At 36.1% G+C, this 26,538-nt stretch overlaps 2 protein-coding genes across 4 annotated transcripts; both read left to right on the top strand.

Annotated features, from left to right (window-relative positions):
• Positions 1–2,484: 2,484 nt before the first annotated feature.
• On the top strand, positions 2,485–10,144 carry LOC121860092 (N-alpha-acetyltransferase 20-like). Of its 2 annotated transcripts, XM_042357123.1 has the most exons (5): positions 2,485–2,730; positions 5,141–5,270; positions 5,748–5,884; positions 7,249–7,372; positions 9,995–10,144. In XM_042357123.1, the coding sequence occupies exons 1-4, from the start codon at positions 2,562–2,564 to the stop codon at positions 7,335–7,337; spliced, it is 525 nt and encodes a 174-aa protein (XP_042213057.1). In that variant the 5' UTR covers positions 2,485–2,561; the 3' UTR covers positions 7,338–7,372; positions 9,995–10,144. The 2 variants fall into 2 exon arrangements, with proteins under 2 accessions (XP_042213057.1, XP_042213058.1); XM_042357124.1 differs by lacking the exon at positions 7,249–7,372 and having other exon boundaries at positions 2,486–2,730.
• A 17-nt stretch (positions 10,145–10,161) lies between these two features.
• Positions 10,162–26,310, top strand: LOC121860091. Of its 2 annotated transcripts, none has more exons than XM_042357120.1 (11): positions 10,162–10,358; positions 14,045–14,208; positions 16,236–17,473; positions 18,296–18,454; positions 19,449–19,602; positions 20,089–20,303; positions 20,990–21,197; positions 21,493–21,737; positions 22,900–22,977; positions 23,791–23,952; positions 25,372–26,310. In XM_042357120.1, the coding sequence occupies exons 2-11, from the start codon at positions 14,154–14,156 to the stop codon at positions 26,155–26,157; spliced, it is 3,300 nt and encodes a 1,099-aa protein (XP_042213054.1). In that variant the 5' UTR covers positions 10,162–10,358; positions 14,045–14,153; the 3' UTR covers positions 26,158–26,310. The 2 variants fall into 2 exon arrangements, with proteins under 2 accessions (XP_042213054.1, XP_042213055.1); XM_042357121.1 differs by lacking the exon at positions 10,162–10,358 and having other exon boundaries at positions 14,076–14,208; positions 25,372–25,741; positions 25,820–26,310.
• The last annotated feature ends 228 nt before the right edge of the window (positions 26,311–26,538 follow it).

The raw sequence follows: 26,538 nt of genomic DNA, 5'->3' as shown, positions 1-26,538 counted from the left end.
CCAAAGCCATGAGTGGTTCTGAAACATATGCCTCTCCCACTCCCCAATACACACACAGCAATGAGTTGTGTCTTTATTCAATTCGAGATAAGCAGATAAATGGGTATACAGTAAAATCACCATACAAGTTCACGTTGGTTCAGCAGGGACTACATACGATCAAAAAAGTATCTGTGCACATGGGTCCTATGATTTCCTAAATGATCACTACACCTATGCCGCAGCCGCAACGTAACCTTGTAGTGGATTTCTCCCCTACAAACGCTTTGTCGCTGAGTAGCCGACCCCACCAATTCCCCAATGTATGCCTCGTGGTCTAAGTCAACCAGCGCCGCCATACATCACGGAGCGGGGGTCAACTACTAAGCCACGCCAACCCCCCCCCCGCTATTTAAGACCTGACCTCGTGGTGACCTGTCTCTACCTACACCAACCTGCCAGCAACACCTCCTCCTCCGCCTGCCTGGCGGTCCTCTCTCCCGCCGGCGAGCATGGCGACCCACAAGCTGTCCTTCTCTGAGCGTCCTCACCAACCAGCTCTCTCTACATCACGCTTGTAACCATGCTGCCTTCCCAGCACCAAGCTGCATTGTACATCCAATACAACATGTATATAGAGAGCACATTGTGAGTTTCCTTTCTCCATCCCATCCTGAGTGTGAACCAAACATCCCAAAAACCCCACAACCTACCAACATGAACCACGCTACACATTGTTCGCAAGATTAATCTATTTCTTCTGAATGTGTATATCATAACAACACTTTCTATGGATAAAACAGCAAATGTCGCTAGCAAGCGATATAAGGCAGTTTGCAATATCCGTCGTCTGTGGTGTCAAGATTGTTTAGCGTGAAATGTGCAGATACTTGTTTTAACCGTGTGTGTACAGACAGTGCAGTAATATAAAATATCTACCGCTACGAAATAAGTAACGTGTGACATGCCGCACAGTTTGGCAAAATATAAGTCACTACAAAATGTCTACTCAGGTGTGATTTCATATATGGTTTCAGTGAGGCAGTGGCGGCTCGTGAAAAATAAAATGGAGGGACTGCAAGCCTCACACAACAGTAGGATACACAAATTTGACCTACCTCAGGTATGAATTGTAGTTGATGTCCACGAATTCCCAGGGCATGGTAGTAGTGTTGGTGGTGATGGACCAGTATTAATTGAAAATAAAGTCGGCGTGTGCCTTCTTCGATGTAGCAAAATTGTTTATTACTATTTCATTAAAATCCTTTATTTCTGTTATCATTTTATTTTCAATGGATATCACTGCTAAAGCAGACAGTCTGTCATTCACTCATGTTAAACTGGCGTGTATATTCTTTGTTCCTGCTTGTACTGTTCTGTTGAATGGATAAAACTGGTGTAGGTCTTCCTCTTGCTTTGATTTCAGTCTTTTCATTTAATGTCAGCTGGGAAAAGTTGATGTTTTGCAAATACTTCACTCGATTTTCCATCGTCAAAGGGTAATTAAAGAAAGCACGATTTAACCACACCGTCCACACGTTGTACGAGACTGAGCTGCTTCAAGTGCGGCGGCGGCGCGCCAATTAATAACAGACATGAATCGTACAGCATTGACAGCAACTATGAAAGTAACTTAAATTTTGGTCTGATTTTAATGAAAATTCACTTAGCAACGTATTGAAAATAATTAAATAACATATAAAATGATATATTTGTTGGTAGTGTATTATTCAGCTGTCTCTCTAAAGGAATCATACGCCTGGCAGTGAGTGTCTGGGGGGACTGCAGCCCTATGCACGAGCCGCCACTGAGTATAGGAATAATAGGCCCTTATGTGAGGTTTCTACATAGGTATAGATAGCTTATTCTATGAGTAATTGTGTGAGAGGAGGAATTGGTCCATTGGCTTGGCCAACGTAAAATGCAAGTGACAACTAGAAATATCCATCTTATTTTAAGCTACACATACTTATAATCAACCACCAATAACTAAAATCACCTACCACCACTTGAAATCCGATATTTTGAGCAAAAAGTTGGAGAATATTCAACAATCTGGGTATTTATTTCGCGGTCTTTCAACGAGGTTGCTTATATGCACAGAATGGATGTTTATTTGCAAAGAAGGGGGAGTAGTCTGTACTCACCCCTGAAGATGTGAATTACACGAAAGCGCTTAGGAACTTCGTGTTTTCTTTTTCCTTGTGGTTATCAGCATATATATATATATATATATATATATATATATATATATATATATATATATATATATATATATATATGTATATATTATTATTATTACATTTCCGCCCCCAGGCCCTGATGTGGGTCAGTGACCTGTGCCCGGGTGGGCTTGTATCGTATGGTATGGAGAGGATCCACTACAGGCTAATTCCCGAAGAAAAAAAAAATATGAGTTCTTCGTCTCCAATAACAGAAAAATCACTTTTTTGCAATATCCCTTTGGTGTTGGTCAAATGGGCTCCAGAAATAACCTAAATATATTTAGGCTCGTATTACTCATAACAAAGACCTCTAGCACGAGTCAGTCAGGCACTATTGGGGTCACTAGAGTTTAAAAAATGACTACCTTAAGACCGTTTCGCTGCGAAGACATGTTTCACTTCAACAATGTCAATCTGGATCCTCTAACTGAGACATATGGACTGTCTTTTTACCTGCAGTACTTGGCTCACTGGCCTGAGTATTTCCAGGTGGCTGAGTCACCCAGCGGTGTCATCATGGGCTATAGTGAGTGGATGTGTACTGCTTAGGGATTAACAGAGCTAAAGAAAAGTGCTATAGCTATTGATGCACTTTGGCTACTACTGTATATAAGGTTAACTAACTGCTTAACAAAAAATCTCTTAAGAAGAAAATTCAGTTTTTGCTTCAAGAATAAAGCAAGGTAATAGTTTACAACAGCTTTCGGGAAATTTTTACTTCTGGACATGAGCCCTTGGGGGGGTTGACTAATATGTTTTTCCGGTGTATTTGGTGTTTTTTAAACGATTCTGACCTTCATTTTTACTCTCAACGATGATGGGGGAGACCATGGGAAATAGAGGTTTTTGTTGGGGGAGAACACGAAAAGACTCGTCTAACCTAACCCCTAGCTCCGCCCCTGGACCCCCGGTAATCTAAGCTTAAACTAACCTAACCTATCCTATTCATTTCCAACTAGTATAAATGGGGTTCAAAAGACTCTAAGTAATGAGATCTAAATGTTTCAGTAGTTTTAAACTTTGGAGCGCTCCATGTCCGAAAGTACAATACCTTAGTTAAAAGTGGAAGGACCAGGGATAGGTTCAGGGTTAACCTCTGATGCTTGTTCTTTTAAATTTACAAGGCAATTTACAGTTCGGGCACTCAACAGATGTAGGGAGAACACCATGATTACGTAGGAATTGGATAGCTTGATCGTCACTCTCGTAAAACTCAGCAATAAGCTTAAAATAATCGTAGGAGCACGATTCACACCCAACCCATACCACGGTCATTGTCACACTAGTCATTGAAATTGAAATCCGTACCTTGGCTCCTCCATTTGAAAAAATTCAATTTTGATTAGTCGAAAAAAATTCGAGTGATGAGGTCGATACATCAATGGTCATGACTGGAAGATGTCACGCATGCGTGATGTAAACATGCTCATAATTAGCTCGCTTTCACGCTGATAACATCTCCTCACAGACGAAGACTGAAAAGTACGTAAAATCAATTAAATTAAATTGTGTCGCTATTATCCATTTCTGCCTGGTATATATGGGGTTCAAAATGCTCAGAGTAGGGCGATCTAAATGTTTCAGTAGTTTATAACTTTCGGGCGCATTATGTCTGAAAGTAAAATAATACCCAGTTTTCATTAGAAGGAAAAGATTTTGGAAAAATCTATAGAAGAAAACTTTATAAAATTATCGTTTCAGTCATTCACCTATTTGGAAGTCGTTCAAAACAATTAAAAAAAAACAACGGGAAACCATAATTTCAACCTAACCTAATCTAACCTAATGCCGAAAACTTTGGTAATACTGGAGAAGACGGCTAACACCAGGAGTTGTTCAATGTCGTTCTTTTTTCTACGGATGTTCTTTGGGTAATAGTAATAAAAATTATATGACAACTTTTTATTTTAATTATGGTATTCTTATCGTTTCGGTCATCCAGTAAATTTTAGGATTTTAAATTTAGGTTAGATTGAAATTATGTATTTCCAATGGTTTTTGATGTGATCTATAATATCAATCACTTGTAGTGGGCAAAGTATGAAGGATGAGGGAAATTGCTGGGTAAAACAAGGTGAAAACTGATCATATGATACTAAAATGATGTCTACATGCTTTGTATGCGAAGAAATTAATGATTTACTGTAAATATTCCTCTGCGGAATCTGCTTTCAGCACATGTTGTGTGTTCTTTGTTTGTTTCCGTGCAACAACCGACCCACTCGGTACGCGCATACTCTCACATCCACAAAAAACAGTACAGTACTGTCCAGTATTTTCTGTTTAATGTGCGGAGAGTTTGGGGGACGGAACCCCCTGGCTGGGCAGTTCGGTAGGGTTAGGTAGGTTTCTTTGGATGGTTAGATCAGATTCTATTAGGAGGGACTCTTCAGAGTCTCTGGTAATTGGTGTACAGTATTGGGTTGGGTTGATGATGAGTGCTGTCAGGAGATAATAATTTTCCCTAACTCTGCTCTACGTCCTCCACCAATTTACACATCTATTCTAAGAATAAGGGCAGCTCCGAGGCTCTTTCCATTTGGCACCCAGGAGGTTTAATAAAGGTTTTGTTACAGTTGTTTACATTGGTGCATTTTGCCTCATACAACAGATACAGGTATTTTATATTGAAGTACTGTATACGGTAGCTAAATATCGTAACATAGTGGTGCAAATATTGTGGGAAGAATTAGGTGTTTCTGATTTGAATCCCATTATATTAAGTGCAGGTACAGTATAAATAAAAGCAAGAATGAAGAAAAAATTTATGCTATTAGCCTATTGATGAATGATGTGATGATATTCAATTCATGCATGTAAATATTAAATTACTTTATACTTTTGTTTAATCCATAGAATGAATGTGTAGCTAATAAAGGGTACCATTATCTGATAACATCAAGATTGCATTAATTTATGGTTATTTCTCTTTACAGTAATGGGTAAAGCTGAAGGGCATGGTGATAACTGGCATGGTCATGTTACTGCCTTAACTGTTGCCCCGGAGTATCGACGCCTTGGTCTTGCTAAGCAGCTCATGGCCATCCTGGAAGATATCTCAGAAAAGTAGGAATTTCTTTATACTGTATACGTATATTTAATTTTATTTGGGGTATTACTTAAGTTGTCTTGCATACATAAAGAACCTAATTTAAATCAGTTCTCTATAGAGGACAATTTCTTTCTTACCCCAAGAAAACTACAAATCAAGAGTAGCAATTGAAATTTTCATATTTTTCCTTTCTTATAATTTGTCATCCTAAAAATAATGGACACACTACCTTTCAGGACACTGTGATCAGCCACCAGAATTGGAATGCTGCCAACCATACCACCAAAAGGACATTATGCTCTACCTCCTTTTTCTCCTGGGCTTCCAACACTCGTCACTTTATAAAATCCTTCACACTTCTTGATATCGTTATAGATGACAAACTAAGTTGACAAGAGCACATCAGTATTTCCTCCACAGCCTTGGTTGTCTCAATACCCTGGACTTCTTATATTTGCACTCTATAAAGCTCTACCTTTTTTCCTTTACAGAAAGCGATGTTACTTCGTAGACCTGTTTGTGCGAGTGAGCAACCTGGTAGCCATCACAATGTACAAGAAACTGGGCTATATTGTTTACCGTACTGTGTTGCAGTACTACTCGGGAGATCCAGATGAAGATGCTTATGGTGAGAAACTCTTCTTTTTTATGTTAACTGATTACAAACTTTCCTTCCTGAGAGAAAGACTTGTGTATATTATGTATTTTAGTACAGTACAGGGTATTCATTTGTGATATCTTAACCTCTTTTATTCTATAAAGCTTACTGATTGTGCTTTTGGTCAGTAGAAACGATAGTGCTGTACTGTACTGTACTGTATTCATTTTGAAGCTATTCAGAACTATTCTATCCATGTAATACTATTGTAACTTTTCGATTTATGATATTGCTTTATCCATAATATCCATAGAAGGTACTGGTAATAAGTGCTGAATCCTTCCACTTCATATGACAAACATGTTGTCATGATTTTTTATCCATTTATAGATCATTATTTTCATATCAACACATCATTTAGAAATCATTTCCCCAAACCTTTAGTGTCTATAATTATTTTAGGACCATAAATTATAGGTTTTTCAGAAGCAATGATGATTCTTGGTTGTCTGATTCATGTTTCTGGCATTCATTCATTGTTTGCAAACTATTGAAGCCTGTACAAAGGTTTCAGGAGTCATAGTTAATTTCTGCCCTCTTCTACACACACACACACACACACACTATTTGGCTTCATCTAATAGCCAGCAGACCTGGACCTACTGCATCAGACCATAAAGATCTCAAAATTCAAGAAAAGAAACCTTAGTCATATACATTAATCATTATCAGGAGATATCTCGATGATACAATTAGTATGAATCAGTGTGTAGCTCTTGGGAATTTACAAGCAAACACCTTGGTATAGTACAAGAACTTTCTTACCACCCTCTATCCTGGCTGGTTTGGTGTTCATAGAGTTTAGTCTGATGATCCTACATCAACCAAAGAAATTGGGATAAGCTTGTGAAATTATTTTTTGGCTGGGGAAGGATGAGGATATGACCCTGACCATTAGATCATATATTTGTTGCAAAACAATGTGGAAGTTGAAGTGAGCTTGTGATTTCTTAAATATGGCTGAGGAGGTTCAAAGCATGAAAGCATTCACAGAGCATGATATTGTATTCTTCCTAATGACTAATTTAGTGTTTCGGTTTGAAATGCAGCTTATTCGACTTGCATTTGTGCAAAATTATTTAATTAAATACACCTATACATGTACGTATAAGCATTCCTTTGTTATCACTAATGGGATGTTTAAAACAGATGCCATCTATTTGAGTGAATTATAGTCTCACAAGTCAAGCATTTATCCTTCCTTAACCATAAAATGGGACTTTACTAACATACTCAGGCTATTAGTGTTTTGTGGAATTTGATCCCCATTGAAAAATAAAAAGTTGTAAGAGTCACTGCTAAGTACATGTATGTCACCTCTCCATTTTTTTCAGACATGAGAAAATCACTGTCTCAGGATGTTAAAAAGATTTCAATGATTCCATGCAAGAATCCAATAAAGCCTGAGGAACTATATGCTTAATACTGTACTCTATGAAGGATTGTACAGTATATTAGGTGAATAGTAATTATGTTGAATAAGATTTTTTTTTTACTTATATGATTAAATGTAGGTAGTCCTTGCCCCTTATTCAACTAACTGTAGTAAGAGGAAATGTTGTGTGTTGATAACAGTTGATTATTTGTAGTTAACACATAACAATGGTTTCTTTTGCTCTTTGCTCATAGTGAATATTGTATGAAACTAATGAGAGAGAGAGAGAGTGGTGACACCAATTATTTGCTGTTGTGCTATTCTGTTTCCTCTTTTTTAAAGTAGTTTTGTATTTTGAAAATCACAACTTAAAACTTGGGTATTAAAAATTACTGTGCAGTTAGTTGTCAGACAATCATTATCACTGCTGAAACATTTCCCTGAGAAATATAATTGATCACTACCTGTATATCTCCAATACCTTTCTCTCCCAAGGCGCTTCCCTTGGATGGAGTTGTCATGCCAGAAGAGCCTTCAGGCTGACCCATAGCTACTCATCTCTTTTTGCTCCCACTGTTCCTCTTTTAATCTTGCCTGTTCTTTCCTATGTGTAGGGTATTGTTCTGCCTTTCTTTCCCACAATGAAGGCTGTCTCCCTATTTCCACTCTTTTGCTATACAGGCATCCCCGTGTTACGGAACCCCGGGTAGCGGAATTTCGCTCTTACGGAATTTGTAAATTTTGACCAATAATTTCGCGTTGCGTCGCGTAAATCTGCCCTTATGGAAATTGGGTAAATTTTAAAAATTAAAACAAAAATCACTATATAATTAAAAATTTTTGTTAACAATTATAATTTGTTTGGTGTGGATTTCTTGGTGTTTGCTACCGCCAAGCGTGGCGTCGCCCCGCAGAGTCAGTCCATTGTTTACATCCAGTGTGCGAGCATGTTTCTCGCCCCAGCAGTTGGATTTAACTTTTACAAACATACAGTAAGTACAGTACAGTGCATTACCCTTATTCAAGATGACTGGAAAGAGGCCATCAAGTGGAAGTGACCGCAGTAGTGCAAAAGAAGCCGCAAAGGCATTACATTGAATACTAAACTTGATGTTTTAAGAAGGTACTGTATATCATAAATTATTTAATGTACTGTATTGTATGTGTTTATAAATGTTTATTTTCATTCATAAAAGTGCTTGAATTACTTTTTGGGCCGAGAAAAATTCCTTGGGAACGCATCTCCAGTTTTATAATGGAAGTCAATGGGAAAATAGGTTTCGTGTTACTGAATTTCGTGATACTGTCAATTTTCCAGGGACTCAACCCTTCCGTAACGCGGGGGATGCCTGTATTATCTCTGTGGGGGTGCTTCTGACTGCTCAGTTGCAAGAGTCAGAAGTGGCTGGGGAAAGTTGAGGGAGCTGCTGCCTTTACTGATTGCTAGAGAACCTTCCCTCTGAGTGAAAGGAAGAATGTATGCAGCTGGTGTGAGAAAAGTGATGTATGGCAGCAAACATGGCCAGTTAAAGAGGATGACGTAAGTAGTCTTGAGCAAGCTGAAATGAAAATGGTGAGGTGGATGTCTAATGTGACACTGGAAAACAGGAAGTCCTGTTCAGAGCTAAGAGGGCAGCTGGTTGAGATTATGGACAAAGTTCTGCATTGAGATGGCTGAGATGGTTTGGGCATGTGGAGAGAATGTATAAGATCAATTGGGCCTTAATGTTGTAGAGGGGAGAAGAGCAAGGGGTAGGCCAAGAATGACATGGGGAAAGGTTGTAAGAAATAGCATTAGAGTTAGGAACCTGACAAGAGAGATTGTGCAGAATGGAATTGCCTTCAGGTAGCTGCGGCTAACCCACACAAACATGGAAAATGGCCGTAAAAGGATGATGATGATACCCTTTTCATCATCCTTTCCTCAAGCAACCTTCTCAAAGCCCCCATACCAATCTTAGTGTTTAATTTTGTGAAACCACATAATGTACAGATATGAAATAACTGAAGAAACTGAAGTAAAATTATATTCCTGGATCATAAATCACTTGCCACTCATAAGCATAAATAATACTGATGGTTGTAAAGATGGTGACCTGCATAACTCCCTCCTTCCAAGGGTTACACACAAAAGTGACTATAAGTGATTTTTGCTTCCTCATGATCGAATATTTATGACATGAGGTTTCGTAAGACTAGTTGGGATTCACTTGAGTTCTGACTCCTGATCATTAAAGTAACCAATGCATTAATGGATACTATTTTAAACTACAGATATATCTGGGTAAGTAGCTGTGTTTACAATGATTGTATGAATAAAAGAAGAAATCTTTCTGCAGCTGATTATCCTATCATAACAGGATGAGCTCTGCCAGGGGGGATTCAATGTGTGGGAAGTCACAGTCAACTCACCTGAGCCCTTTACCATGAAAGGGGATTTTAGGATTCTATTTATTACTCCTCTTCTTGTACATTATTGGGAAAGTGGTTTGTTCTAGACATTTCGCTCGAGATTCGTTTATGGACTTGAATTAAACACTAAACATCTTAAATGTTTTCATGAAAAATTACATCTTAACAGTTTTTGTTCTGTAGTATTTAGTGTGCTTGAAAACAATGAAACATCAAACATCAAAATAATCAGATTATTTTTACTGAAAGCAAGATTCTTTGCAGTAACACCAATTTTTCTTTTTTTATTCCAGACATGAGGAAGGCATTATCACGTGATGTACATCAGAAATCAGTTGTCCCATTAACACATCCTGTAAGACCCGAAGACATAGAATAGCATTTATTTAGGAATATAATTTATGTACCGATGTGTTTCATTATTAAACATGTGAAATTGTTCAGTTTACTTATTATTATCATATATGGTGTTTGTCACTTTAGATACAAAAATCATCTGTGATATTCAATACTATAATTTACTGGCTTACATATGTTTCTCAGTTTATTTTACAGTAAACAGTTTATGACCTATCAGTCATCTTGAGTGACCTGTCACATCCAGATTACTAAGTGCCCTCCCTGTACTCTTCTGGGAGGCATACAGCATAATGGCAGGTACTTTATCTTGCCAGGTAAGGCTAGATAATATTTTTGTTACAACACTTCACACCCAGTTAATAATATATCATCAAAAACCCATGAACCATGGGGTGAATCATTGTTGAGTGAGGATTCAGGTTCTCTGAATTTAAGTGTTTGACTGTGATTCATTAGCTTGCTTGCTTCAAGCCCTCTTGAGCCCTAAAAGAAAGTTCATAGTTCTATTTCCCTAAGACTTTAGGTAGCATGACTACGACTCTTGGTTGGTTTTCTAATCATCAGGCAACTTTTGTACAGAAGGACAAGTGTTGAGAATACACCTGTTTTACTGATGGTATTTTTTAGTCTTGAACTGGTTACACTTTTTATGAATTCCCTGAATGTTTAAGAGGATTACGATGATTAATTGTCAGTTACATTTTATGTCACCTGAGTTTTCTGTTTTCATTCATAACCTGAGTGAATCCATAATAGAAGTTTGTAAGGAGGGTTGCCTTAATTATCTAGGCAATAAGTGCTCTTGTTCTCTTCAAATGATATAAATGTTCTGTTATGTCTGAGACCAAATGATTTGGGATATAAAGTTCAAATTGGTTGCCGATTATAGGTTCTCCACTTAATATTTGCCAAACAATATTTAATTCCTTTCATTCAGGTAATGTTGAATTGCTTTTCTTGTTTTGAGAAGCGAAACTTGAAGTCTTGTGAGGGATTGAGTTCCAGAAATTATTAGAGATCATAGAGAGAGGCCTGACTAAATTACTGTAGTTGTTGCCTTATTCAAACTGGTTAGCTTGCAAAAGACTAAGTAAGCACTCTCGCTTAAACTTACATAGTCTCAATTTGCTCTCAATACACCCCAAAGATGAGTAAAGTCCCTGTTTTACATTGTTCCTAACAGTGTCATTTTGTTACTTAGTCATTAATCCATTAGTGTATATACTGTGTTGCGTACATTATGTTACACTAAGTTGTGCATGTTCTGCGTATACTGTACATCTTTTGGATTTCATTTGCTGGCATGGAATAGTTTGCTGACATTTTGCTTGTTAAATTAAATCTAAGCTTGGTCACTGAAGTTTCATACCCAAAAAATTATGCTCTTTAAACCAAATTCTCGTTCAGTGGGACTTTACTGTACCCTAAAACCTAAATTATAAAGTGGAATACAATACAGTAGAACCTCTCCAGTTCACACATCTTTTGGGTAAACTAATAAATGTAGATCTTGGCTAATGTACGGTTTTATACCCCCAAGTACGTACTTGCCCAGCGATGCCACTAACCAAAAGGAGTAAAATTTAATAAATAAAAAGCCAATAGGTGGAGAGCTTAGATTCTATGTCTGCCAATACTGTATTGAAAACGAGAGAGAGAGAGACATCCACATAAGCTTGCAATACGTACCACCTAAACTAGTTGTATTCATTAGTGCTTGAAACATCGCTTCAAAGATTGTTTCCTTCCTCTTTGTGACTCGAAATCGTATTCATGATTTTATGATGAATCAAGTCGTTCTCGGTGTCTGTTGCATATTCAACACATCACTGCTTACTGTTGAAGTACTGTAATTGTAAATAATGTGAAGAAAGCAATGCTAGAATAAAACTTCTTTATATAAAAGCACAATGCCTACCAACTGAGGCTTAAAGAACTTTCTGCTTAGCTTTCATTCGATGCCATTTACATTATTTCTATTCATTGTGATACTGTACCCTGGCTTATCAGAAAATCTCAAAGCCAAACTACAAATAACAAAATACAGCAAGATTTATTTTGGAAATGAAAGCAAGAGATTATATGAGTCATGAAGTCCTGTAAACATTGTTTTGTATCCATGATATTTTGCAGTATATGAATTATCAATGCATTAGGGGCAGTAAGCATAATTTTGTATCACCTGGTTTATGCTGTTGAACAAAAACCACTTTCTTCTATACAGTTATAGAGGACTAAAATAATTTACCTTACCTTATTTAATCTAGGAATAGTATCAAACAATACAAACTTAAAATTGAAATAATGCACAGTATACTGTACAGTACATCACTTATGAAGCTACACCAAGAGTAGAGAGCGATTTTCTGTGTTAATTATGTACAATATGGATACTACACAGGTGTATTGTGAATAAGACACACTAGTCTCAATTAGTCTAATTACAATGTGAAGCTTGTTACATTTAGTCACAAAGGACACTAATTCATTTAATGCAAATAAACTTATAATGGCAGAGTCTAAATATCCTTGACCATATTGTCTATTTTATCTATTTGCCATTGTGGTATGCCTGTACAGTGTACAGTAAGTCCGCACTTAATGATGTTTCGGTACTACGTCGCTAAACTTTAGAGACCAAAAATTCGTTTAACGTCCCGGTGATCCGATACTACGTCATTTTGTTTTGTCATGAACTACTTTTTACAGCGCATCACCCGCTCTTGTCTGGCCGCGCTATGCTCTCTTGGCTCAGCGCGATGCCCTCACTTGCGGAACGTCACAGCGTCCCCAAGCGACGCCAAGCCAGTCTTTGTTACGACTTCACGTCACTTGTGTGTGCTTAAGTGCTTTTGCTCTAAAACTGTACTATAACCATTCGAAATGGCTTCCAAGCGCCCATCAAGTAGCATTACCCTGGCTACAAAAATGGGTGCATTAACCCGATTTGAAAAAGGGGAATGTGCTGTGGACATAACCGCTGTGCTTGGTCTAACCCCCACAACGGTGCGTACTATCCGGACCAACGCTGTTTCATATAACGTGTTTTCAGGAACGTAACCCCGATGTTAAGCGAGGACTTACTGTACAGTACTACCAATTTTCCTTGTATACCTACACTATCTGAGCCAATGTGAATATAGACAATTTTGCAGAATAAATATACTGTATACCTCTGTCTCTCCTTGCCTACTGTACTGTACTGCATTTCCATTTTCACTCTAGTCTGCTCATTAAAAAGGTTTGGGAGAGTTGCACTTGATTACTCCCTTCTTTGTTCTCACACCTGTCCTGGCTGGGGATCGAACCCAAGACAATTATGAAAGGTACCCCAACACTATCAAAAATAATGTAGTGTACTCAACACAGTAATGTATTAGATGTGACATTCGTCTAGCTGACGTTATAATACCATTACTTTGCTTCAACAACTATAGTGTTTAAAGGCGTAACAAAGTTAGTATCTAATTACAGTAAACTGGCCCATCAACAATTAGAAAAAATATATATTTTGCGATGAACTCACTGTTTCATTTGTTTAATGTGTTCAATATCTACGTCTAGTTATTTTATATTTTTTTTTACAAACAGATAATATTAATTGGATTTGATATAACTATAAAAATAATGAGCGGAAGTATTGTGGTAGTGGTTTTCTCTTATGGATGAATTAAAAGTAACATATCTCCTGAGTTGGGGTAAGTTTTGTTCATTGTTTAGCTAAATGATTAATAAATTATATAATGACACAATTATCATAATTTAACTGGAAAATTACGTTTTATTTATTAATTTTATTTATTTTTTGTCTTTCGTGTATCCGATGTGGGTTCGGGGAATAAAGGTGTGATAAGTTGCTCGTCCAGGTAATATTTTGTTTAGTTTTTAATATGTGGATCAAATTAATCATAAATGGTATAAATAATAAGTTTTTAAAGAAAATTCTACTTTACCATTGAGAAATATATCTTTGTTATCCCAAGAGTCGTCAGTGCCCGGAGGTCCAGTGACTGAGGACCACATGTGATGGTCGACACAACACTCAGCTGCTACAGTGTGTCATTACTGTTGTGTGAATTACAAACTTGAATAATGGAAGTAGATCAGCATATGATGTGGTTGATCAGTGCTCTCAAGGCCTCTGTTGGTAAGTGATACAAGATGTTAATGACGAGATCAAAGTTTGTCCATATCTAACTATATGAAGCAGCTTTTATTTTAAATTTTGGTATTTTACATATGGAAGCAGTTCAAATATGATGACAGCTGTTATGGGAGGACCAACTCATCAATGTCATAAAGGTTCATGGTTGTGATCATTAATAAGGTGTACTGTACAGTATTTGTTTAGGTAATTTATTTACACGGTAAAGATGAAGGAAACGGTTAGTACCATAAATAAATTATGGAATTGAACCTGAATTTCTGGAGATACTATCTGCAAGATACTGAACACGAAAATGGAAGCAAGAATGCATAGAACCTATTAGAATCTGACCTAACCTTACTTAACTTCCTAACCTGTGCATTGCTGTTCCGATTTTCTTACTATCATCCAAACATCACTAGAAAAATGAACTATTTCAATCCAATATAAATCGGATTAATATATAGGACTAACCCGCCAGGGCTGCATAGCGCCGATGCGGCCGTATCATTTCATGTCCAGAAAATGCCTCAAATTTCACCATGTAGTAAGTTCTTTCTGTTTAATATACTGTACCGAGGAAGTAAGGTAAGGTTAGGTAGGTAGGTTTGTTTGGTTTGGTTGTTTAGGTCTGTTCTTCATCCCCACAAATGTTAAGTAGAGTTTATTTAAAAATTAATTTTTTTAGCATATTTCCACAAACTACAACAGCATTTTTATAATTATTTTCAATAAATTTTGCTCGTGGGTTAGTTCTATATAATTACCATAAATAGTAATAAACATGACTGATAGATCATTGTTTATTTCTTAACATTTAAACAAAGACCGTGGCCAGTGTTAACCGTAGTATGGTCGCCACGGGAGATCCCACAGCGCCTTAATTATTGTAACTATTTTATTTGGTAAAACTATCGTTTCAGTCATGCACCTATTTTGAAGAAGGACAGAATCATTCAAAACACATAAAAACAATTGGAAAAACAATTTCAACTTAACCTAACCTAACATTGCTAAAGCTGCCTCCCGAAAGCCGGGAATGCTTTGCAGATGCCATAGCTACTTCACTCCTGAGCAGTTGCTTCAAGTTTATAAGGGATTCATTCTTCCTAACTTGGAGTACTGCTCTCATATCTGGGGTGGCTCTTCTTCTGTCCAACTGTTAGATAGGGTGAAATCAAAGGCATTTCGTCTTATTGACTCTCCTTCTTATAATCTTTCTTCCCTTTCTCTTTGCCACAATGTTGCTTCACTCTCTGTCTCTCTTTTACAGGTACTTTAATGGGCAATGTTTGGTGGGTTTGGCATCTGGTGTACTGCTGGCAAGGCCGTGGGCTCGTAACACACGTCTTGCCCGCGGTGCCCACAGTTTCTCTGTGGCTGTCGGTCACACTAGAATAACCCGTTATAATACATCCTTCTTTCCTCACACAGCCAAACTGTGGAATGCTCTGCCTTCGTCTGTGTTTCCATACTCTTACGATCTCATACTTTAAAAAGCTGGTTTTCCGGCATTTTCGTGGTGTAGATTAATATGGTCTTTTTCTTTTCTACTTTTAATTTCTTTTTACTCTTATTTTTTCGCCCCGTTGTGGGTTGATGACCTGTGCCCGGGTGGGCTTTACCCCGTAAGAAACAAAAGACAACAGCCCTAAACTTAAAATCCTAAAATTCGCTGTGACCGAAACGATAATATTATCTTTTATTTTTCACCTACAAAGGACTTGGAAATATGAAATTACTGCCATATGATCCGAATCTTACCAAAGTTTCTGGTTAACCTCCACAACTGTTCCAGAGTATTACCATACATTTTAATGCTGGTCTGTGATTAGTTCTTGCCTACATGCTGTTTCCTAAATGTAGTTATTTTCTCCTTTGCTGTCACCAGATATACAGTACATTTATTGAGTTAAAACACAAAGCCTTCTTTTGAAACAAGAAGAAACCATAACATAATTTTAACCTAAAAAATTAATCATACTTGTTCCTTTCACAATTTAATACGTCTGTTATTGTTTTTGCAGATGATGATACAGTAAATGAAAACAAATTGACGAAAAATGTCAGTGATTGTTTTCTACGTGTAAAGAAGACGTCTGCAAATGGAAATAAAGACCAGCAATTTGATGATTTTCGAGCAAGAGCAACTCTACTGCTGCTTTTGTGTTGTCCAAGAATACGGGAACTTCCAGTTATTCAGACATGCCAAGATTTTCAAGCAGTTGCTATGACCTTACCAGTACTTAAGGAATCTGTCTTCTTCTCTCTTGTCAGAAGTCAGAAAAATTATCGTTTTTTATCCCCAGTTCTGTGTTGGGTCTCACCTGGGGTTCTTCAGGAAATAACAAGAGAATATTTCCTTTGGGTAGATGGAGTGACACCTCTTACTCTTGCAGTCTCATTAGAATTGTTGAAAGGTTTGCTCTTCAGTTTTCAGTACAACTGTGTAGAAGATGACAGTGTATTAAGTGATGTGGAGTGTTTACATTTATTATTAAAGTTCCTATCTTCTAAGAATGTTTCAAGCAAGACACAGGTGTTAATTAAGTCCAGTGGTTATTATTATATGTATATATGTGAGTATTTATATTTGATGTTAACTGTCTATGCTGGCTGTTGCTTAAAAGAACCTGAAACTTATCTGTCTTTGCAAACCTGGACACATTTATGGAAAAGTACCCACAAAAAAGAACAACTTGGCAAAGGACGCTGCTTTCTATTCATCGGAAAAAGTATTGAATCTCTCCTAAATATATGTCAGCAAAACAGTGAAGCAGTAAATGTAGATGTGTGGATAGAGTGGAATGATCTGATTTTACCAGCTGTTGTCACTGTTCATAGGAATTCTTCGGTTCACCATGGGAAAGCTCGGCAAAAGAGCATACAGTCAGTTATATGCAACATAGCTTTTGATATACTGAAGATTTTTAATTCTCATCCAGAGATACATAAAAACCTAAACACTAATACATATCAAGGTCTAATGCAATTCTTCCAGCATGTAGCATTAGACCCTGACTATGATCCTGACCAGAATCTCGACCAGGATAAGTTAATAGAGGAGATAAGCGTAGAAGATGAACGACAGGCAAAACTCCTTGCAATACTTGCCAGAAGAGAGAATATTTTTACCTCCCAGGATTGTCAGGAGTGTATGAAAAAGTACAGTACAGTTGTTGATGGTGCAGCAAGAAAAGAAATTTTACTTGGCTTTATTCAGCATGTCAAAGCAAAGAGAGGATACACTTCAGAATGGTTAGATGTGAGTACAGTAGTAACGATCTGTGTAAAATATATCAATATTGTATACTGTATTAGGGGAGTGCAAAAGACAGAAATTTTTTTATTTACCAGTTATTACTCATATGTTAGGATAGTTTGCATAAAATTGTTACACATTGGAACTCATTTAAGGGGTGGATCAAGTATACAGTACATGCTAATGCTGATGAATTAAATGATTGTGCTTAAAGTGTGACCCAGTTAAGTGCTGCTAAAATGATAAAAGGTAAAGGGAAGGTAATGGGTAAAATGGGGAGATTATTAACGCCTGTATTATTAAACAACATCGACCCTTGAAGAGGGTCGTCGTGTTTCAACCCGAGTTTTAAACTAAATGAGTCCTGAGGGACACCGCAGTACTGTACTTAACGGGGTGGTGTGGCGGTAAAATGAACTAATTCCAATATTATAAATTAATTTGTAATACAGTACTGTATTGGAAGGGAAGATTTTGTTTAATAATACGGGCGTAAGTGTTTAAATCAAAGATAAAGATCAGTGGGACCTGCCATGAGGTTGAGGATTATTGAAGAAAAAATGAAATCACTGTTTTTTCTGAATTTTGTCTAAAACTTGCCCAAGGAATGGATCCAAAATTATTTTTCATTGCCATCTTTAAAATGGGGTTTAAGTTATATTGTTTTGCTTAACTTGGCATTTTGTAGGAGCACATTCCCAAATTAAATTGAGGACTTAGTGTACAGTATATAGTTACACTACATGTATAGAGTATGTACAGTATGTATATTTTTAACTAGTTTTTAATATCCCTTTCAGTTTTAATTGAAATATTTTCCCGCAGCTGGTCCTGGACATGGTAGCAGCTCTTCCTGCTAAACACCTTTTGCCAATAATTGAAGATCATCTTGCAGCAGGACTGGATGAGACTCTGAAAACTGCCGACTTTCCTAATCAGCTAACATCTATATTCAATCAGCTGGCTGCACAGGACTCAGTTGTGGTGAATATAACATAATATTATTTTAATTTGTCTTAAGCTTGTCTTGTGATTCATGTGAGAAGACACTGATGTCATATGGATTCTCAAGAATGGCTTGCAAGGAGACCACCATTGTGAATCCCAAGGCAGAGCCGGGAAGTGTACAATGCTTGGTGGCAGGTTGACATTATTCATACAGTGTTTTGTTTGGAACTAAGTACAAATCAGCCTTTTTATGAAGTTAAATCCAGATTCAGAAACCAGTGAGGATTCAGATCGGGAGACTTTGCGTGAAAACACAGTTTTACCTGAGAAGAATTGTAGAATTCTTGCTTGTAATTCAATCAAACACATTAATTTTTGCTCAAACTCATGACTCTCCTTTGCCTCTTACCAAGAGATTTGGCTTCCCCACTCACATTATACTTAGGGGTAATGATTAAGATTAAGTAATAAACAAATTAGGATGGGCTCACAAAGTCACAAGTACTCCACTGCAAATAAGTGAATGCAGATTAGAAATTAGTATTCATTTACCAATTTACAAATCAAATACTTGTAATTCTTGAAAATTATATTTTTATTGTAATTGTTTTACTATAGTAAGCCCTTCCTCCTTAGAGCACATCGTGGATAGATTAAAAGACCAACACATTATATTTTTATTGTAATTGTTTTACTATAGTAAGCCCTTCCTCCTTAGAGCACATCGTGGATAGATTAAAAGACCAACACATTATATTTTTATTGTAATTGTTTTACTATAGTAAGCCCTTCCTCCTTAGAGCACATAGTGGATAGATTAAAAGACCAACACATATACTTCCTTCATGTGCTTGTCATTCATTTTTTCTAACTGTCATACAAGATGTGTTTTGCTGTGCTGTTCCCCTTCAATAATTCTTTAAGATACCCATTTGGGTTATCTCTATTGTTTCATTGCAACTCAGCATCAGCTGTATGTTTAACTCCACAAAGCACTTAATATTATGAATTTTATTTTTATTTCTTTCAGCCTTCAGAGAAGCATGTATGGTTATGTCTTCAATCAGGGAAAGCTGTAGTGAAGCAAGCTGTGTTGCTGGCAGTCAGTCTGAGTGGATTAATACCAGTTATGGTCCAAGCACTGACAGCCATCCCCCAAGTTTGCCAAGCAGTTTTACCATCAGGTAATTATATCAAACAGTTCTAAACCTGTGACAACCTTTGTTCAGAATTAGAGATTGGAGCTGATGGTTTCCTGGAAAAACATAATAGTACTGTAGTGTGATAAGTCAGGATGTCATACAGCTCTTCTTTTGTGCTGCACAGATCACACTTCATTTGAATAAGGTCATGAACTTGATATCCAGTAATAACCCTCTCTATCCAGTCACCAACCTTTCAAAGGAATGTTAGATAAGTCTGATTTCTTATTATTTCGATTAAGTTGATGTCTCATTGTCACTGAGGTTAAACTGGGCTACATAGATAATTGTGTTGTATAAGGTATGGTTGGGTGTATTTTTCCCTTTTATCATTTTCTAAATGTTTACAGTATTTTTTATTTATGAAGGTTTTCTAGGAATGTTACCGTTTTGTAAATCAGGGATCGACCTGTAACTCATCTTTCCTTGCAGCATATTCTCTTTTGCTAAATGAATTGTTCTTTTCAGGTAAATCTCTACTAGTTTCCACACTACTTGAGCAACAGAGTAATGGGTTCTCAGGTAGGCAAGAACAAGAATTTGCTGCTCTAGTGAAAGGATTATTAGGCGCTGAGAATGTCTTGGCAGCGTCTGAGGTCCTGAAAGTGATGATTGAGCCATTTCTGGTGGTGACAAGTGGCAAGGATATGGATAAGCTTACCTTGCCATTAGATTTACTTAAGGTGAGGGTTTCTCATTAACATTGAAAAATATTTTATATCATGTCAGGGATAAAATTATGTTTAGTAGGCTTTGTGTAACACATTAAACGTGTACTGCTTATATATTAAAGATAGCATATAGAATACAAATTTTGTATTCTATATGCTATCTTTCATTTATCTTTTCTGGTGACAGATTTGAATATTACACAGTATGGCACCCGTATTGTTAACAATGGGGTTTGCTTGTCATTTATAAACTTACATTTTGGATTGAGCTGTTTCATATAACCATTAAGTCCACAGGTCACAACCATAGACCTCAGGGCCTGAAGTGGGGAAAAACCTCACCTTCACAGATACAGTACAGTGCTTGCCTCCAGTTCTAAGGGTTTGTGGTTTGTACTCGGGACATCCCTAGTTCATCCAGATATAAATGTCTACCTAACTTTAATGACAGTTTACCTCACATAAAATGTTTTCTTTATCATTATTGACCACTCATTCCCTCCATACAGGTATTATCATTTAATTTTGGATCTCATTGTAATACAGTAGCGTGTGTGTTCCTGTTTGATGCCTGTATATATTGAGATACTGTTTGTGGAAGTAAGATGTTTAGGGAAGATACGAGAATTTTCTTTGAATGTTGGAAGCGGTTTTCACTTTCATGGATAGATGGACAAATTATGTTTTTGTTTTCCCAGGAAATAGTGGAACACAAATCATCTGCTGTAGTGAAACCTGGTCCATCACTTGTGAGTCTCATACTGACCTTGGTGCATATTATTCATGCAACAGTCAACCTGCAGAGTCATGATGCACCTGGCACTCTATCACTCAGGATGGATGCTGTGAGTGCTGTCAGTACCATTTCAGATAATATCATTAGGAATTTGCAAGAATATGAGAAAGGTTAGTAACATTTATGTTGTGGACCCATGAAGCTTGACATTACCGTAGTCACTGAGACATACAGTACTTGAATGATTAGTAAAGCTCCCCTATTGTGATTATAGTTTTCAAAGGGGAATTGTATTTAAGAGCAAAGTTTTTTTTTTTCTCCTGGACAGTAGGAGGAATAGGTCAAATTAGTAAATTATGTCACAAAAGCTAGCTTTTACCTCATCATTCTATTGGCACTAGTCTTTGTTAATAATCATTGTTGAATTGTACAGTGTTTTAAATAATTATAATTTTGTATTTTCAGATATTTCTTTACTCAAACAACTGATGGTGAAATACCAGCTACACCCACGCAGTGTATTTCCACTGACCAAAATTTTGGACTTAAAGGAATGCCAAGATTCTTATGCAGATTGTATTCAACATGCAATGATGAAGATAGAGATGGAAGGACAAGAAGGAAAGAAATGTCGTATGGACTGCATAGATAAAAACTCTAAGTCCTTGATTGGCATTTCAAGATCAGAATGGGTTATTGCTTTGTTCAAGGTACAGTTCATTATTGTTTCTGTATATTGAATACAGTATTGATATTCCTGTTTGTATATACGGTACCATATTAAGATAACAGTAGTTTATTAAATTTTGCTTATACTGTAGCAGCTACCAAACAGGGAGGTACTACTGCCTGGGAAGATATTGGAATCATAATGTGTTGTCTAATGGTAGACCCTGCTGCCATATGGCATGAGAAATTTGTGACCAAGTCTCAGGTTGCTGATCTGACTTTCTGCCTCATTTACACACAATTGCAGGGTCTCAATTGTTTCACTTACTACAGGTATTAACAACACTACATATATACAGGTATATTGTTTCTCACTTTTGATCTTTTTTCATTTTGTATATCTTTATGGTTCTTTATTATTATTATTATTATTATTATTATTATTATTATTATTATTATTATTAATATTACATTCCCCCCCCCAGGCCCTGATGTGGGTCAGTGACCTGTGCCCAGGTGGGCTAATCCCTTAAAAAAAAAATGCAACACTTCTGTGTGAACTTATAAATCTGTATTTAAATCTTCCACTTTGGGCTTTGTCAGTTGGGTGTGTAGTGTGTTTATCATTTGTGTTTATGTATGCTTGAAAGTGTTTGTATACAGTACTGTATATGTGTTTAAGCCTTTGGTTCTTGATGGTTCCTTATGCTTAATACAATTGTGTGGTGGTAGCCAGAATAACACTCTGAAGTGCAACAATTGGCTCAAAAGGATTAATCAAGATACATTTTAACCCTTTAGGTCCTGGAGTTTCCCTAAACTAAGTAAAATTGTCTGGTGGTAGCCAGAATAAAGTTCTGAAGTGAAACAATTGGCACATATATGTGAAAAATTCTGGCTGTGTTATGTTTAAACATTTTTGTGTACATTTACACTGTGAGGTTGTTTATATAATTTATTAATTTATAACCCACAAATTTTGCTTGTAACCCATATAGCAAAATGGAACTAGGCTGAAAACAAATTTATGGTTCCTAACTTTGAACATAGCCAAAGAATTATTATTGATCTTAATGTATTTGTCTCTTTGATTTACTAATATCATGTTTTATTTCCCGATATGTGGCATTCTCACAAGCTTGCAGCCAGTGAAATGTTCAAATGGTATATTTCACATAAAGTTTGATTTTATACTATTTCCAGCTGTTACCACACAGTAGTGAACCTGAATGGATATCTGCATTCTTCCTAACACACCATGCTTTGCAGTCTTTGCATTTGGTAAGTAAACAACTAAACATTGATCTAAGATGTTAACTTGCATATTTTTTATATTTATCTATACCTTGATCTATCTCTTCAACTTCTGTATTACGTTAATTTTTTCCTTTACTAATTGTGGTAAAGTATGTGCACCAATTTTCATAACAAACTTAAGTAGATTCACTTAAAATAGAAGGCACTTACTCTAGGCCATGTGTAACTAGGAAAAAGATGATGATAATAGAAGTTGGGACTGGCGTTCCCTTCCTTGCTTATAATATCCTTACAAAACGGTTTTAAACTATATATGTGTTTTAGGTCCTTTTGGCCATCTTCTAATAATTCAGTAGGTGTTATGGTTAGGTTAGGTATGAGAGTATATGAAAAAATATATGGCATATATTAAAAAAGTAATCTGATTATTTTAGAAGTTTGTGAAATAAGAATGAATCCATAATCATAATATGGCTTCTATATGTGGTTCTGTATTTTTGTGTTTTCTTGTGTTATAACCTTCTTCCCATTACAGTATTTTAATTATGTTTAACTTTGATGATTACTAAATGTATTTTGAGACATAAGTTTGGAAATTTAACAGGATTTTCTGTACTAAATGCTGCAGTTAGTTATAGGGTACCCGAGTTATGAAAAACTCGGAGAGGGAGTTCCAAAGAGATAACTTGATGAGATTAAATAAAAATTTTAATTTAAGGCAAAGTACAATATTAATGGGAGATATAGTGGCCATACACCTAAGAAAAGTAGTTTTACATTTGATTAATTTAGTTATTATTATTTTTTCTCTCTCTCCCTCTTTTTTTTTTTTTTTAGGTATACCCAACACTGCAAGTATTTCAGGAGGTGTTGTACCTGGTCTGTGCTCACATGACTGTAGGGTCCATGGCCAAAGAAGAGATAGTTGATGGTACACCATTCCAACCTGCTTCTGTCTCCATCCAGCATTGTTTCAGATGCTTTGCTACTGCTGCAATGGTAAAGTAATTCTTGATTTAATGCCCTGTGGTTACTAGCCAATGAGCTTATTGTTTTACATATCCATCTGCATTTATGTTCTGTTTTAGGGTATCTGTTTTATACTATCATCTTTTGCAATTGTTTTTACTGAATTGATCTTAAATTGCACAATTGTGAGAAACAATATGGAAGTGAAGCTGTTTAGTGAATTTTTGGTGAAATTAACAGGTCTGGTGTGAGAGTAGGAAGTTAAGGGGGGAGGTTGTCAGATGCTATGGACAAAAGAGGAAGTAAGAGGGAAATAGGAAGAATGAAAGAGAAAGAGAGTTATTTGTTTTGCATACAGAGGAATGTAAATCACGATATCTGTTTGTATGTAAAGGCCGAGAGAGCATTGCACAAGATTCCATGATAGACCATTTGCAACAGATGAACTTTGTGAAGGAATGCTCCCCCTCCCTCACACAAAAAAAAAAAAAAATCCTAAAGTTTTGTGTTTTTAAGTGAAGTACAAACCATTTATGTGAGAAAAATGCACAAAAATGACCTCTAGGAATGTAACACCAACTAATGATAATAAACTTACTGGTAATTTTGGTCCAGTAACAGTGTGATTGGAATGTGTTACAAAACATTCGCATCCTAAATCATTCATGCCAGCTATACAGTGAGAATAATGTGATAATATTTCAGTTTCTTAGCTCGAATTATTGAACTCATTTGTATACAGGTACAGTACTGGGTTTGAGTAGTTACAGATGAGAAGATAAATTATTGGTTGGAGGTAGAAGGGTGGTTCTCAGGGGATTTTGAAGTGGACCATTTTTAATTTTAATACCACCAAATGCAGCTGTATCTATTTTAATATTCTCTCTCTTTTTGCTTATACTACTGTAGGGTATTACAAAATATTCTGTCACAATACAAAATACCCTATACTGTACTAACACTGAAAACACTTGTTAATAAACTACAGTATCAACACAAACCACCGCACTACTAGATGCCACTTTTAATATTTTATTTGTGTTATTGAGACAGTTTTATTCAGCAGAGAGAGACCCCTCATACCCAAGGTGTTAAGTGATGAATGTGGTGGTCCAATTTCTGTAGTTTAAAATTTCTGGGCTTAAACTGCATGATAACAGATCGACCAAGCAATAATAAAAAAATGGGTGAATTTTTGGATGCCGCACAGGTTCAAATTGCATTCTGTTGAGGGCCTACTTTACAGTATTTCAGTTTCATTATACAGTACAGAACTTTTTTTTCACTATTAATGTATGAAAATTTTTACTTTTCAAATATAATTTGTAAAAAATCATGATCATGAGAGAATGTTCCTTCATATTTAAGAACTTTAGCTTTTTGATGAATGAAATAGTTGTACAGTACTGTACTTTATATCCCAAACATTTATATTTGATTTATCTACAGATGTATTTGGAGGAATTACTACAGCCACTACCTTCCGATAAAAGATTCCAGCACATTGGCAGCATATTTAGATGGTGGTGTCATGTGGTGTCCCTGTACCAGTGTAACTCTGACCTGCCATCCCTTTTCTTAGCTCGTCTCATTGCTGTCTTAGAAGAGATAATCACCAGTGGAAAGTTACAATTTTCTAAATATGAAAAAACCCAGAAATATTGTTGTGAGGAAACACAGTCAGATATGAAAGGCAAAGAGGAAAATAAACTACAAAATAGCCATAACATAAATGTAGTTGATAAAGAGATGGTTGTGACAAAAGGCCAAGGAAACGATCTACCAAGTGAAACTGAAGATAAACAAAATGAGGACAAAGATTTAAATTCTCATGGACAGGTTAAATTGCATAATGAAGTTCAAGAGGGAGATAGTTGTGAAGGAAGTGACATACAAGAGAAGAGCAGAAATTCATTAATTTTAGCAAATGGAGCAGAAACATACAAATTACAGGATGCTTGTGATGAAAGTAGAGAAATGTCTGCTAATAAAAATGTGGAAAGCAGTTGCCTTAATATTAGTAATTTTAACAATGTCGATATCAGTGGTAATAAAAAGGACAATTCTACAATAAAAAAAAAGAAAGGAAATAAGACGAATGAAATTACCAAAATCAGTTTTATGGACTTAAAAACAGAGATTGAACAAATGATTCTTGCCTTGGTAAAGTATGTACCAGCTAGTAATTTTGTTGGTTCTATTGCTAGCAAACTGAAGAAACTTAATGAATTGTAAAGGAGAAGAATAATATACAGTATATCGTTCATTTTCTACCTTAAAGTACTTGTACATTTAATTATTTTCAGAACCATTTAATTGTAAGTTTTGTATATGAACTATATATTCATTAACATTGTTAAAATCAATGAATAAAACTAAAAAATTTTTTTTTAGTCATATAAGATACAAACCCATTGTGGAAATGAAAGAAGAAAGGATAAATGTAATAATACAGTATATCTATACCACACACACACGCACTAGTGGTCACCCTTTATTGCAGATTCGTAATTCATCTGTTAAATTTATCACAATTAAATTTTTATAACCAAATTCTTCATTTATTGCAACATTTCATAAATTTTTACAATGCTATCACAATGGTTGACACTGCTT

Source organism: Homarus americanus, unplaced genomic scaffold, assembly GCF_018991925.1.
Source record: "Homarus americanus isolate GMGI-L3 unplaced genomic scaffold, GMGI_Hamer_2.0 scaffold58837, whole genome shotgun sequence".
Lineage (NCBI taxonomy): Eukaryota > Metazoa > Arthropoda > Malacostraca > Decapoda > Nephropidae > Homarus > Homarus americanus.
The sequence above is the reverse complement of the archived record's forward strand: the minus strand, read 5'-3'. Positions and strand labels throughout refer to the sequence as shown.

Coding starts and splice junctions, on each gene's coding strand:
- LOC121860092 (XM_042357123.1), top strand. CDS start 2,562: ATGACTACCTTAAGACCGTTTCGCTGCGAAGACATGTTTCACTTCAAC. Junction 2,731..5,140: donor CGGTGTCATCATGGGCTATA/GTGAGTGGATGT, acceptor TTCTCTTTACAG/TAATGGGTAAAGCTGAAGGG. Junction 5,885..7,248: donor TCCAGATGAAGATGCTTATG/GTGAGAAACTCT, acceptor CATTTTTTTCAG/ACATGAGAAAATCACTGTCT.
- LOC121860091 (XM_042357120.1), top strand. CDS start 14,154: ATGGAAGTAGATCAGCATATGATGTGGTTGATCAGTGCTCTCAAGGCC. Junction 17,474..18,295: donor ACACTTCAGAATGGTTAGAT/GTGAGTACAGTA, acceptor ATTTTCCCGCAG/CTGGTCCTGGACATGGTAGC. Junction 20,304..20,989: donor TGCCATTAGATTTACTTAAG/GTGAGGGTTTCT, acceptor TTGTTTTCCCAG/GAAATAGTGGAACACAAATC.